General features: G+C 49.5%; 1 protein-coding gene across 1 annotated transcript in view; it reads left to right on the plus strand.

Annotated features, from left to right (window-relative positions):
• The first annotated feature begins 10,811 nt into the window (after positions 1-10,811).
• TRAF3IP1 (TRAF3 interacting protein 1) overlaps positions 10,812-14,209 on the plus strand; it is a 58,373-nt gene continuing 54,975 nt past the window's right edge. Inside the window, exons 1-2 of the mRNA XM_054069294.1 lie at positions 10,812-10,983; positions 13,472-13,540. Coding sequence (XP_053925269.1) covers positions 10,861-10,983; positions 13,472-13,540 — 192 coding nt within the window. The 5' untranslated portion in view covers positions 10,812-10,860. The remainder of the gene's footprint in view (positions 10,984-13,471; positions 13,541-14,209) is intronic.

A 14,209-nucleotide genomic window follows, 5' to 3' on the forward strand; every position in this document is an offset into this window, starting at 1 on the left:
AGAAAAAAAAAATAGAAAAATAGAAAAAAAAACAAACAAACAAACAAAAAAATGGAAAAAAACCCAGCCCTGTGGCTGTGTGTGTGAGTTCCCCCCCCCCCGCCCCCCATCGCCCCCCCTCTTACTCCTGTAAGGTTTTTTATTTTGTTTCAGCTTGGGAGTTTCTATCTCTCTCCAGGGGAGTAACAGTTTAGGAAGAACACTCTGCATTCCAGTGTCCCTTATCAGATCAGCAGCTGCTGGGTCCTAGTGCAGACAACTGTAAAGGGAATTTTAGCCAGATACTAATGAAGACATGATTGGAGAGTCCAAAAGGAGTATCCTCTGAGAGTAAAAAAAAAAAAAAAAAAAAAAAAAAACAAAAACTGCAAAGGAATAGAAAAGTTAATGCATTTGCAGCCTTCAGAATTCCCATATAGGTAAAAAACAGACAAAAGAAGCCAGGGGGTAAACCGTTAACATTAAAGAACCAAGGAAACAAGCAACCCAGCATGCATTAGAGACGTGTGACAACGCGTCTGCTTGTCACAAGCAGGACAACAAATGCTCCTGCTTGGATCTTCTTCACAGCCTCCTCAGTAATAAGAGATTGAAAAGCACACAAGGTTTCGCTCCAAGCTTTTGGTCCTATTGGTAGCGGTTTAAGTGTTTTGGTTAGTAGGTCATTCGAGTGTCACTTTGCAAAGTCTTTTTGTGTAACCTGGTGTTATTAATTCTGATTTTACTGGACAAATACAAGCTATGGTTTATATTCCTTTCCCACCTGTGTATATCACCCAAAGCAGTTGTGTTACTCAATTAATACCATTTCAAAGATTGTATTAGAGAAAATAGGCCTTCAAGTCGCACCTGGAAAAAATTCAAACCTGGAAATATTTTAAGTGGAAAATTTTGAATGCTACAATTGAACCCCAGCAAGCCAAATTGTAAACAGTAGTTAAAACAATTTACAAAAGCTAAATCTTATTTGTGTATAACTAATGCAGAACTAAGTCCATTATTTGATCTTCTTAAGGGAGGACATGGCTTTAAAAGCACCTCCAGCGATGCACAACAAACTTTGGGTGGAATTGAAAAAGCCATTGCTCAGAAAAAAGCCCATAGACGACTTGATGGTCATCCAATATGTATGTTCTTGTTATTCTGTGTCAGGCATTTGCTGATCATAGACTTAAAGGACTGTTTCTTCACTATTCAGTTACATCCTAATGACACTCAAGGCTTTGCATTCACTTTACCCACAATCAATAGGGAAGGACCTGATTTGGGCTTTGAGTGGACAGTATTGCCGCAGGGCATGAAAACTAGCCCCACTTTGTGTCGGTTGTTTGCGGATAATGCTTTAAGAGAAATAAGGCGTGCATGGCCACAAACCATGATCTATTACTATATGGACGATATTCTTTTTGCACAGAACCGGCCATTTACCACTCAACAAGAGAAATATTTGGAGACACAATTAACTACACATAATTTGATTATAGCAATGGAAAAAATTCAACGTTCCCCTGTTTGGAAATATCTAGCATGGAACATAACGAATTCTCAAGTACAACCACAAAAATTAACCTTTTGCACTTCGCTTACAACAGTTAATGATGCTCAACGACTTTTAGGAGACCTGCAACAGTTGCGACCTATAGCAGGAATCCCCAATGATGAACTAGATGCTTTGCGTCCTCTTTTAAAAGGAACTGATCCAGCACGGAAAATTACTTTAACAATCGAACAACGACAAATGATACAACGCCTTAGTGAAACTCTTGTCGACCGCACAGTGGACCGTATAGATCCCAACTTGCCTGTGGACCTCACAATTCTCCAAGAGCGATCCCAATTTATCAGAGCCCTTACGCAAATAAAGAAAAAGGGGGAGATTAGAGTACTCGAATGGATCTTTACAATGGATGCATCATGATCTGAATGTAGTAACGGACTCCATGTATGTTGCCAATATAGTGAATCGTGTAGAAGATGCTCGAATAAAAGAAATACACAATCAACGCTTGTTTGATTTAATTCGACAACTACAATCAGCTATCCGACAACGAACGTGCCCTTTTTGCATAGTACATATTAGAAGTCATATGTGGACAGAAGGACTTGGAGAAGGAAATTATAGAGCAGATCAACTTGTATCTTTGGCCGCACCACTGAGTGATTTTGTGAAGGCACGAGAAGCACATAATGCCTTTCACCAAAATGCACGAGGACTACATCGACAATTCAACATTACGATGGAGGAAACAAAAGGAATTGTCCGCGCCTGCCCTACATGCAGTCATCAGGGACCTGGTTTAGGGTTAGGTGTAAATCAAAGAGGTCTCAGATCTCAAGAATTACAGCAAATGGACGTGACCCATTTTGCTGCATTCGGCAGATGGAAATATATACATGTCACCATAGACACTTATAGCAAATATATATGGGCCTCTGCGCAAACGGGTGAAAAGGCACTCCATGTTATAAGACACTTAACACAATGTTTTGCCATTATGGGAGTGCCTCAGGCGATAAAAACAGATAATGGTCCAGCATATACTAGCACGAGGGTTCGAAGATTTTTACAAATATGGGGAGTACGGCATACTACTGGTATTCCACACTCCCCCACAGGTCAAGCTATTATTGAAAGGGCTCATCAAACCCTAAAACGATATCTTCAAAAATTCATGGATCTATCTGATGTTCAAGAACGATTAGCAAAGACTCTCTTTGTTTTAAACCATGTATGTATATTTGGAGATCAGAAAGAACTATCAGCATGGATCCATAGTCATGATAGTGATGAGCAAAAGAATCCACCAATGTTTGTTATGTACAGAGATCTAACAACGGGAACCTGGATGGGGCCAGCAGAAGTTAGGTATATGGGAAGGGGTTATATGTGTGTGCTTACCCCCACAGGACCAAAATGGATTCCCAGTCGTTGGACTAAAGCTTCTATAGCTCCTGGTACCCCATCTGGCCCCGGCATTGATAATACCGCTGACCAGCAAGAAACTGCAGAAGAATAAGCAGGAATTTGAAAAAAAACGCCTATGCAACTATCGCGAAACATTCCGATAGAGGAAGACAGAAGAAGAATAGAAGAGAAGTTGTTGCTGACTCTACGACCGTCGCTGGCACAATTGAAAGGATACTCAGAAACCATCGACAGGATGATAAAGCACTGCCAGACTTTTGAAGGTCTAACTATAACTATTGGACAGTTGTCAGAATTTTATATACAAGGACCAGCGGGAAAAAATTGTCTTGACTGTAATAATCCATGTTGCGCCGCTTGGGTAGCTTTAAATTGCGGGGGGTTGTGGTAAGATTTTCTGGATAGAACAATCTTTTGTACGGGCTTTATGGTGTAATAGATGTGAATTTAATCATAACTTTAATAGCTGGCAGAGAGAACTACAGAAACAAACAGGACTAGCATTGACCGCAGCCTTAGCACTATTTGAAGCATCTGAGCAGAAAATATTGGCTTTTGGGAATTGAAAAACATTGTTAAATGAATTACAATTCAGAGCAGATCATGTATTATCTCAAAAAGATGTAAAAAGGTGCTGCCCGTAACACAGCATTCTGTGGTGGGACCCGTTAGAGGGGATCCTGACAAAGAATTGGACCAGTGTTTAAGCAAACTGCAAAAGTTGAAACTGCAAAACTTGGAACAGTAAGAGTTAAGAGGAGTAAGAGGAGAAAGAGAAAATAAAATGAGGCTTAATTGTGTTGCATTGCTTAGTAGTATTATAGCCAGCATAGTGGGAATCACACGCTTTAATCAGCCAAGAGATAACATTTGGGTAACATTAGCAAGCCAAACTAACCAATCGTCGCTTTGCCTTAGCTTAGGAGGGGTTACTAATCCTTTTCGAACTTGCTTGGTAGGTCTGCCTGTCTGGAATCCCAAGGAATTCTGTGGTTTAGTAGACGATGATACGCTATGCCAAAATCTATCCACTGTAAAAATAATGGGGGGGAGAGTTAAAGTAGACCCATTCCGAGAGGATGCTTATCAACAGTGTCAACTGATACTGTCCCTTAACACCACTTTGCACTCTCCTCCTGAAGAATTGGACCTTTTCGGGAGGGCTAATGCCAGTCTGTCTAACAAATCCCTGGGTGGCTGGGTCGGTTTCACTCCTGTCAAGCCTGTAGACCCAAGCATTATCATAGAGACCAGAAGATCTTGGGCCACCCTAGATTCTCGTCTAAAATGGACTGATGTGATCACACAAATGTATACCGGTTGTAATGCCAGCAGCATTACTTCCCCAAGAAAACTGCCCACAGGACATATTGGGTATGCTTACAACGGATGTGCAAAGCGTAAATCATGCAGTGCTGCAAGATAGAGCTGCTATAGATTTCTTGCTCTTAGCACAAGGACATGGACGTGAAGAATTTGAGGGAATGTGTTGCATGAACTTGACCGATCACTCAAAGTCTATACATGCAAAATTAAGAAAGTTGCAACAAGGCCTGCATCAGTTAAAGCAAGAAGATGGGTGGGGAATTGATACTTGGCTACAATCGATGTTTGGACCATTATCTCCTTGGCTCCTCTCAGTGATCAAGGAAATCTTGCGTGGGGTAGGCCTGGTATTATTAGTAATAATCGCTTTTAAAATAAGCTATCATTGTATTATGCAAAGCTTGGCTAAGAATCATACTGCTTTGCTTGTTCAAAAAGAAAAAGGGGGAAATGTTGGGAAATGGTTAAGTGAACAAGGACATGAGGATGTTGAGAAAGGGATTGAGGAATGGCTGGATGAGCAAGGGCATGGGTCAGTGGACTGAACCTTGAGTTTCGAGTACATCATATGGGAACGGTAATGAGCTTTGAGTCCTTGAGTATTAATGAGCCCCAAGTCCTTGAGTTTTAAATACATTCTGTAAAGACAGTAAAACATCAAGATAAGGAACTTTTGAGGGCCAAGCGGATCCTTCACAAGGAAGCAAGATGAAATATTGCGCACAGCTGTAACCGCAAGGCAACTATGAAGAAATAAACAAAGTCTGAAGCTCTAGCATGGCCACAACGAATCAGTATTAGACAAGTGTTTGTACTAACCAATCAAGTTTAGGGAATGACTAAGTAGAATGTAGTGAAAGATATATAAACCGCAACTGTAATCAATAAAGTCGAAGCTTGCTTTATCACTCATATTGAGTCGTCCGCTTGCTTCCCTCGCCCGTCGCAGCCTTTTCACCCTTGGACTTCTAAATAAGTCTTCACACCAAAATAATTCCCCATTTTAGAGAAAAAATACATAATTCCATCAAGCCCTCAAAAAAATACCCACGATGAAGCTCTTTTCAGTATTACAGTCAAAAAGTATCCTTGTACAATTCTAATAAGGATATTTCCTCTAGTAGATTGGCAGCTTTACATTGCTTCAACACAGGATATTCCTGTGAATCAGATGAGAACCGGTCATTTTAATCATAATTAAAGGTCCTCCTCCCCTGCAATATGTACGGAGCATCCTTTGTTTACTCAGCAGGTGCTGCCTGCAGGCTTGCCACAATGCAGCTGAACTGCCGCTTCATTTTAGGCAGAGGTTAAACAAACAAACAAAAAAATAGGATTAATGACTTAGCGCTTTCAGCCCTAGAAGCCAAACTTGCCAGAACCCGGATTTGAGAAAGCTATACTCTAAGCGTGCAATGCCCCTTCTTCCCATTGGGGTCTCACGGATGGGTCACACAGCACAACGCCGCAGTTTGAGAAGGTTATTTCCACTTCTATTCCATCAAATAAAGAACGCTGAGAAACACTTCCTCAACGCTAAGCGAGCATCTTTCTGCTTCATTTTCCATCACAAAATGACACTACGTACAGAACAAAATGTGCAAAGGAACACAATAAAAAAAGCCCCAAACAGGGTCCCTGCACGCGACTCTCGATGATGCTGATTTTCTTGCAGACCACCACCTGCTCTACCAGCCAGAGGCGCACCCCCCGAGAAATCTGAAAGTACCTTTGCATCCAGCTGTCTAAATCGATGCACCACCCGCCTTTTTCGGCGACATCCAGCGGCAGGACGGTGAGCGCTGCGGTGGGGTGCCCATCTGAGGCGGTGGGGCACTTCCCTGTGACGGGAAAAGCCTAGGAAAACCTAAACGGGAGCGGGGCCGGCGGCGCTCGGCTCCTGCCACGTGGCAGCGGACGGTCCCGCGCGGTGCCTGACGGGAGGGGGCGGTCCCGGCGGATACCGCGGGAGATTTAAACGGCGACTGGGAGCGCGGCAAATGGGAGCGCGGCACGTTATTACAAAGGGACAGTTTGAGCGGCAGTTCGAGCAGGAAGGGCTCAGGGAGAGGCTGGTGGCTGACCATGGTGGCTACCAGGCAGAAGATTAAAACTGCTCCGGGTGCTGCAGCGAGCAGGGTGGATACTGCCACCCAGACAGAGCCTCAGTGGGTCCATGCAGCCACGCAGACCCTGGGCTGTAGGCAGTGCCCCCCTCCCACACCAGCCCGTGCCTCTGGTACCGGCTACGCTTGTGGGAGCTGTGCACGAGTCGCAGAACTCCTTCACATGGTGGCAGAGCTGAGGGAGGAGGTGAATAGGTTAAGGACTATCAGGGAATGTGAGAGGGACATAGATCTTTGGAGCAGTGCCCTCGCACAAACCCAGCAGGCTGCTGGAGCCAATGCGGCGGAGCAGCTTGATCCTATAATCTGTGAGGCAGGGGGAACAAGAGATGGGGGATGGCAGCAGGTTCCTGTCCGGCGTAGGAAACCTGCTCCCCCCACCCAGACAATTAACCCCCAGATAGCCCTCAGAAATAAATATGAAACGCTGCAGGAGGAACCTATCCCCCAGGAAGAAGCAGAGGAAGAAGGAGATGGTCCCCACAGCCTAGAAACGTTCCCTAGGCTCCAGCATCCTCGGAGGGCCCTAAAAACATCCTCTGTCAAGAAAAAGAGGAGAGTGATCGTCTTAGGGGACTCCCTTCTTAAAGGAATGGAGGGTCCCATCTGCAGACCGGATCCGCTCCACACGGAGGTCTGCTGCTTGCCGGGGGCATCAGTGAGGGACATCAATAGAAAACTCCCTTCCTTGGTGAAGGAAACGGATTACTATCCCCTGTTAGTATTTCAAATAGGTAATGATGACTTACAGCGCAGAAAGCTGAAAGCCATCAAAAGAGACTTCAGGGCTTTAGGGAGGATGATGGAGGGCTCTGGAGCAGAAGTGGTGTTTAGCTCTATCCCAATACTAAGGAATACGGAACAGGAGGTCAGGAACATACAGATGATTAATGCCTGGCTCCGAGCCTGGTGTGAGGAGAGAGGCTTTGGCTTCTTTGATCATGGGGTGACCCACCCACCCCCAGGTTTTCTTACTAGGGATGGGTCATGCTTGTCTCCAAGGGGGACTAAAGTTATCTCTAAAAATCTAGTTAGGCTCTTAAATAGAGCTTTAAACTAGATGTGAAGGGGGAAGGGGAGGAGACCAGGCTAGTTGGGAATGAGCCTGGAAGTGGGAAACCGGTGGCTGAGAAATGGTGTGCTGGAGAGGACCACCAGTACACCATAACAGGGCAAGTGAGGGCGAGTACAAGTGGGGACAGTAAGGATGAAACTGGGTCTGTGGAATTAGTTATTCCAAGGACCAGTCAATCGAGAATAAACTCTCTTCCCTTTACGAGGGCTGAAGGTTCATCAGCCCAGCTGAAGTGCATTTACACCAATGCACGCAGCATGGGCAATAAGAAGGATGAGCTGGAAGCTGTTGTAGGGCAAGGTGACTACTATGTCATTGCCATCACAGAAACGTGGTGGGATGACTGACATAACTGGAGTACAGCTATGTTGGGATATAAACTCTTCAGGCGGGACAGGAAGGGTAGGAAAGGAGGCGGGGTAGCACTCTATGTCAAAGAGTGCTTTGATACTCTTGAACTGGATTACAGTGAGGATGGGATCGAGTGCCTATGGGTTAAAATCAGAGGAGCCCACAAGAAGGGGGACTTTGTGATAGGAGTCTGTTACAGACCACCCAGCCAAGAAGAAGCAGCTGATGAGCTCTTCTATAAACAGCTGGGGACAGTCTCTAAATCTCTGCCTCTTGTCCATGTGGGAGATTTTAACTTTCCAGATGTCTGCTGGGAGTACAATACAGCGGAAAGGAAACAGTCTAGGAGGTTCCTGGAGTGCATGGAAGACAACTTCCTTGCACAACTGGTTAATGAACCAACAAGGGAGGGTGCCTTCCTAGACCTGCTGTTTGTGAATAGAGAAGGTCTTGTTGGGGATTTGACGGTTGGAGGACGCCTGGGATTAAGCGATCATGAGATGATAGGGTTTTCAGTTCTCGGTGGGATTAAGAAGGGGGTTAGCAAAACAGTCACATTAAACTTCCAGAGGGCAGACTTTGGCCTGTTCGGAAGGTTGATTAGCAAAGTCCCGTGGGAAACAGTCCTTCAGGGCAAGGGAGCCCACGAGGGTTGGGCGCTCTTGAAAAATGAAATCCTAGCAGCTCAAGAGCAAACCATCCCTGTGTTCCGGAAAAGGAGCCGGCGGGGAGAAAAGCCAGCTTGGTGGAGCAGGGAGATCTCAAGAGGTGTCAATAATAAGAAGAAGCTCTATGAGCTTTGGAGGAAAGGACAGGCATCTTGGGTGGACTACAGGGACGAAGTGAGATCGTGCAGGGAAAAAATCAGGAGGGCCAAGGCCCAACTAGAAATAAAACTCGCTAAGTCTGTGAAAGACAACAAAAAGTCTTTCTACAAGTACATTAACAGGAAAAGGAGGACGAGGGAGAATATCCAGTCTCTAGTGGATGCAGAAGGAATAACAGTGACAGGGGATAAGGACAAGGCTGAGGTACTTAATGCCTTCTTCGCCTCAGTCTTTAATAGCAAAGAAAGTTGTTCCTTCTGTTTACAAATCCAAGAGTTAGAGGGGCAGATTGAGGCTCCCGTGATCCAAGAGGAGGCGGTTAGAGACTCGCTTGCCCAGCTAGATGCCCACAAGTCTATGGGGCCGGACGGGATCCATCCAAGAGTATTGAAGGAGCTGGCGGATGTCCTTTCCAAACCCCTATCCATCATCTTCCAGAGGTCCTGGCTGACTGGGGAAGTTCCACTAGACTGGAGGCTGGCTGATGTTGTGCCCATATACAAGAAGGGTTGCAGAGAGGATCCGGGGAACTACAGGCCTGTCAGTCTGACCTCAGTGCCGGGGAAAGTCATGGAACAGGTAATCTTGAGTGCTATCATGAAGCACATGCAAGAGAACCGGGTGATCAGGCCCAGTCAACATGGGTTTACAAAAGGCAGATCTTGCCAAACTAACCTGATCACCTTCTATAACAAAATGACTCAACTACTGGATGGGGGAAAGGCTGTGGCTGTAGTCTTCTTGGACTTCAGTAAAGCCTTTGACACAGTTTCTCACAGCATTCTGCTGCAGAAACTGTCAGCCTCTGGCCTGGACAGGCGCACACTCTCCTGGGTTGAAAACTGGTTGGATGGCCCAGAGAGTGGTGGTCAATGGAGTTAACTCCAGCTGGAGGCCAGTCACAAGTGGGGTTCCCCAGGGCTCAGTACTGGGTCCAGCTCTGTTCAATGTCTTTATCAATGACCTGGACGAAGGCATTGAGTGCACCCTCAGCAAGTTTGCAGATGACACTAAGCTGGGAGGAAGTGTCGATCTGCTGGAGGGTAGGGAGGCTCTGCAAAGGGATCTGAACAGGCTGGACTGCTGGGCCGAGACCAATGGGATGAGGTTTAACAAGGCCAAATGCCGGGTCCTGCGCTTGGGGCACAACAACCCTATGCAGCGCTACAGACTGGGGGAAGAGTGGCTGGAGAGCTGCACGGAAGAGAAGGACCTGGGGGTGCTGGTTGACAGCCGACTGAACATGAGCCAGCAGTGTGCCCAGGGGGCCAAGAAGGCCAACGGCATCTTGGCTTGGATCAGAAATGGGGTCACCAGCAGGGCCAGGGAGGTTATTCTCCCTCTGTACTCAGCACTGGTGAGACCGCACCTTGAATACTGTGTTCAGTTCTGGACCCCTCACCGCAAGAAGGATGTTGAGGCTCTGGAGCGTGTCCAGAGAAGAGCAACAAAGCTGGTGAGGGGCTGGAGAACGTCTGACGAGGAGCGGCTGAGAGAGCTGGGGTTGTTTAGCCTGGAGAAGAGGAGGCTGAGGGGAGACCTTATTGCTCTCTACAACTACCTGAAAGGAGGTTGTGGAGAGGAGGGAGCTGGGCTCTTCTCCCAAGTGACAGAGGACAGGACAAGAGGGAATGGCCTGAAGCTCCGTCAGGGGAGGTTCAGGTTGGATATCAGAATAAAATTCTTCACAGTAAGAGTCATTGGGCACTGGAACAGCTGCCCAGGGAGGGGGTCGAGTCGCCTTCCCTGGAGGTGTTTAAGGAACGGGTGGATGAAGTGCTGAGGGACATGGTTTAGGGAGTGTTAGGAATGGTTGGACTCGATGATCCAATGGGTCCTTTCCAACCTTGTGATTCTGTGTGATCCCAGAAGGATTTAAAGAGAGCGCAGACATGGCACTTTGTGACACAGTTTATTAGGCACGGTGCACTGGGCTGACAGTTGGACTGGATGAGCACAGATCTTTTCCAACCTTAAAGAATTTACGATTCATTTTGAAGATTTAATTGCTCAGATCGGCTGAGAGCCGCGGGGCGGTCTCAGGGCTTTGGGATGATCAGGGCTCTGCCTTCCCCGCCCCCCCCCCCCGCCGCCTCCCCCCGTTGCCATGGCCGCGCTGCGCCCTAGCAACCGCCCCCCCCCCACACACCGCGCGTGCGTAGCTCCCTCCGCGGTGCACGCCGGGAAGGCGGCGGTCCACCGTCGGCGGTGCGGGAGCTCCGGCGGGCGATGGATGAGGCTGTGGTGCGGCGGACCCAGGAGTCGCTGGGGCGCGTGATCCGGCGGCCGCCGCTCAGCGAGCGCCTGCTCGGCCGGCCGCCCTTCCGCTACCTGCACGACATCCTCGCCGAGGTGCGCCCCCTGTCGGCGGGGAAGGGCCGCTGCGGGGGGGGGCTCTGCTGGGGGAGTCCCGAGTGCAGGGGTTGGGGGGGCGCTGCTGGGAGAAGGGGGTCTGCACAGCTGGGAGGTCCCCACTGTGGCATTGGGGCGCTCTCCTGGGTGAGGGGTGTCCCCACTGTGGCATTGGGGAGCTCTCCTGGGTGAGGGGTACCCCACTGCAGGGTTGGTGGGTGCACTGCTGAGGGAAGGGGTCTCCGCTGCAGGAGGGATCCCGAATGCAGAGTTGGGGGGCTCTGCTGGGTGATGGGTTCCTACTGCGGAGTTCAGGGGGCTCTGCTGTGTGAGGGGTCCCCACTGCTGGGGGGCTCTGCTGTATGGTTTGGGGGGGGGGGTCTGCTGGGGAAAAGGGGTCCCCAGGTGCAGGGGGTTTGAGGACCCTGCTGGGGGAAAGGGGTCCCCTCTGCAAGATTCGGGGGGTTCTACTGGGAGGGGAGTTCCCACTGTAGGAAGGCCCCTACTGTGGGGTTGGAGGGAACTTTGCTGGGTGGGGGGTCCCTACTGCAGGGCTCAAAGGGCTCTGCTGGGGGTGGGGGGTCCCTACTGAAGGGTTCAAGGGGCTCTGCTGGGGGTAGGGGGTCCCTACTGCAGGGTTCAAGGGGCTCTGCTAGGGGTGGGGGGCCCCTACTGCAGGGTTCAAGGGGCTCTGCTGGGGGTGGGGGGTCCCTACTGAAGGGTTCAAGGGGCTCTGCCTGGGAGTAGGGGGTCCCAATTGCAGGGTTCAAGGGGCTCTGCTGGGTGAGGGATCCCTACTGCAGGTTTCAATGGGCTCTGCTGAGTGAGGGGTCCCTACTGCAGGGTTCAAGGGGCTCTGCTGGGGTGGGGGGTCCCTACTGCAGGGTTCAAGGGGCTCTGATGGGTGAGGGGTCCCTACTGCAGGGTTCAACGGGCTCTGCTGAGGGTAGGGGGTCCCTACTGCAGGGTTCAACGGGCTCTGCTGGGGTGGGGGGTCCCTACTGCAGGGTTCAAGGGGCTCTGCCTGGGAGTAGGGAGTCCCAATTGCAGGGTTCAAGGGGCTCTGCTGAGTGAGGGGTCCCTACTGCAGGGTTCAAGGGGCTCTGCTGAGGGTAGGGGGTCCCTACTGAAGGGTTCAAGTGGCTCTGCTGGGGTGGGGGGTCCCTACTGCAGGGTTCAAGTGGCTCTGCTGGGGTGGGGGGTCCCTACTGCAGGGTTCAAGGGGCTCTGCTGGGGGTGGGGGGTCCCTACTGCAGGGTTCAAGTGGCTCTGCTGGGAGTAGGGGGTCCCTACTGCAGGGTTCAAGTGGCTCTGCTGAGTGAGGGGTCCCTACTGCAGGGTTCAAGGGGCTCTGCTGAGGGTAGGGGGTCCCTACTGCAGGGTTCAAGTGGCTCTGCTGAGTGAGGCATCCCTACTGCAGGGTTTTGGGGGCTCTGCTGGGAGTAGGGAGTCCCTACTGCAGGGTTCAAGTGGCTCTGCCGAGGGTAGGGGGTCCCTACTGCAGGGTTCAAGTGGCTCTGCTGGGGTGGGGGGTCCCTACTGCAGGGTTCAAGGGGCTCTGCTGAGGGTAGGGGGTCCCTACTGCAGGGTTCAAGTGGCTCTGCTGGGGTGGGGGGTCCCTACTGCAGGGTTCAAGGGGCTCTGCTGGGGGTGGGGGGTCCCTACTGCAGGGTTTTGGGGGGTTGCTGTGCTGGGGTAGTCCCCAGCGCAGGGTTTGGGAGACTCTGCTGGGTGAGGGGTCCTCCCACTGCAGGGTTTTGGGGGCTCTGCTGGAGGGTCCCTACTGTGTGGTTTAGGGGGTTCTGCTGGGGGTGGGGAATGTCCCCCAGTTTGGGGGGAGGTGTCCCTGCTGTGGGATTTAGGAGGCTCTGTTGGGAGGAGTGTCGCCAGGCATGGGGTTTGGAGGTGTGTGTCCCCACTGTGGTGTTCCAAGATATCTGCTAGGGGAAAGGGGTCCCCACTGTGGGGTTTGGCAGGCTCTGCCATGGGGGGTGTCCCTGGGTGCAGGGCTGTCCCCTGGTGCTGGGCATTGGGGTGTCCCCCAGCTTGGGGTGCTCTGCTGGGAGGTGTGTCCCCAGTTGCAAGAATGTCCCCTGGCATGGGGTTTGGAGGTGTGTGTCCCCACTGCAGGGTTCAGGGGCCTCGGGGGGGGTTTGGAGGCTCTGCTGCGTGGTGGGGGTGGTGCCCCCCCCAGGGGTTCCCCACTGCAGGTGTTTACGTTGTGCACCTCCCAGGTTTGTCAGCTATCAAGGTTTCAGATGGAGTTAAATAAGAAGGGAGGCCTGAGCCATAAGCAAGGATTAAGGCTCATCATTCCAGGGTGTGTTTAGGGACACAGCAGCTCTCTGAACCTGCTCTAGAAATAGTTATGAGCAAGGTGTCCCCTCTGGAAGCAAATAAAGCCAACATATTCACTGTTACCAGACAGGCTTTATTGAGCAGAGGCTGTCAGGTGTTCCTAACTTAATATATTTCTTCTGTTTTGAAGGTAATTAGAGTGACAGGTTTTCTGAAAGGACTATACACCGATTTTGAATTGAAGTCGGATAACGTTAAGGTGGGTATGAAGCTTCCTTATTAGCTGTAACGTTACTACTCTTTGAAACCTACCACGGGGTACTCGTGCTCTTCCCTGCATTCGACATCAAAGACCTGCCTTTAGTTTTGTGAAGAACTTGTAAAAGCTGTTGCCTGTTGCTTGTGTTACACGTGGGGTGCACACCTACAGGTCGCGTTTGTGGGTGTGATGCACACACGCTGCGGTGTGTGAAGAACTGTTTCTGTACCAATCTCGGAACAGCAAAACCAGCTCTGGAATTCCAAAATGCTGTTGTGTGACAGGTGAAAATAATCGTTAGGTAGCCAGATTGCCTTGAAGTAGCTAGGTATTGATAATCAATCACAAACACACAGAGTGTGTCTTTTTAAAGGGTCCTCTGGTCTCCCAGTTGAATGTATGGTTTTATGTTTATTGCTTTATATATGAGTGTGTATATACGCATACATCTATATATACGCTGTATACATCTATGCAGTAAATACTCTTGCTTAACATTCCAGGGCTTAACAAAGTGTTTGTCTACTATGTGCATTCCACAGTAGGTTTATTAAAGTATGCAAATCGCAAATTACTGAAAGAAGAGGTTAATGTTGTTACTGAAAAATGCTTTTCTGAAGTATAAGAGTGACTTTAATCTTTGCTGCTCTCTTATTGTCTCCATCTTTG

Source organism: Cuculus canorus, chromosome 6, assembly GCF_017976375.1.
Source record: "Cuculus canorus isolate bCucCan1 chromosome 6, bCucCan1.pri, whole genome shotgun sequence".
Classification (NCBI taxonomy): Eukaryota; Metazoa; Chordata; class Aves; order Cuculiformes; family Cuculidae; genus Cuculus; species Cuculus canorus.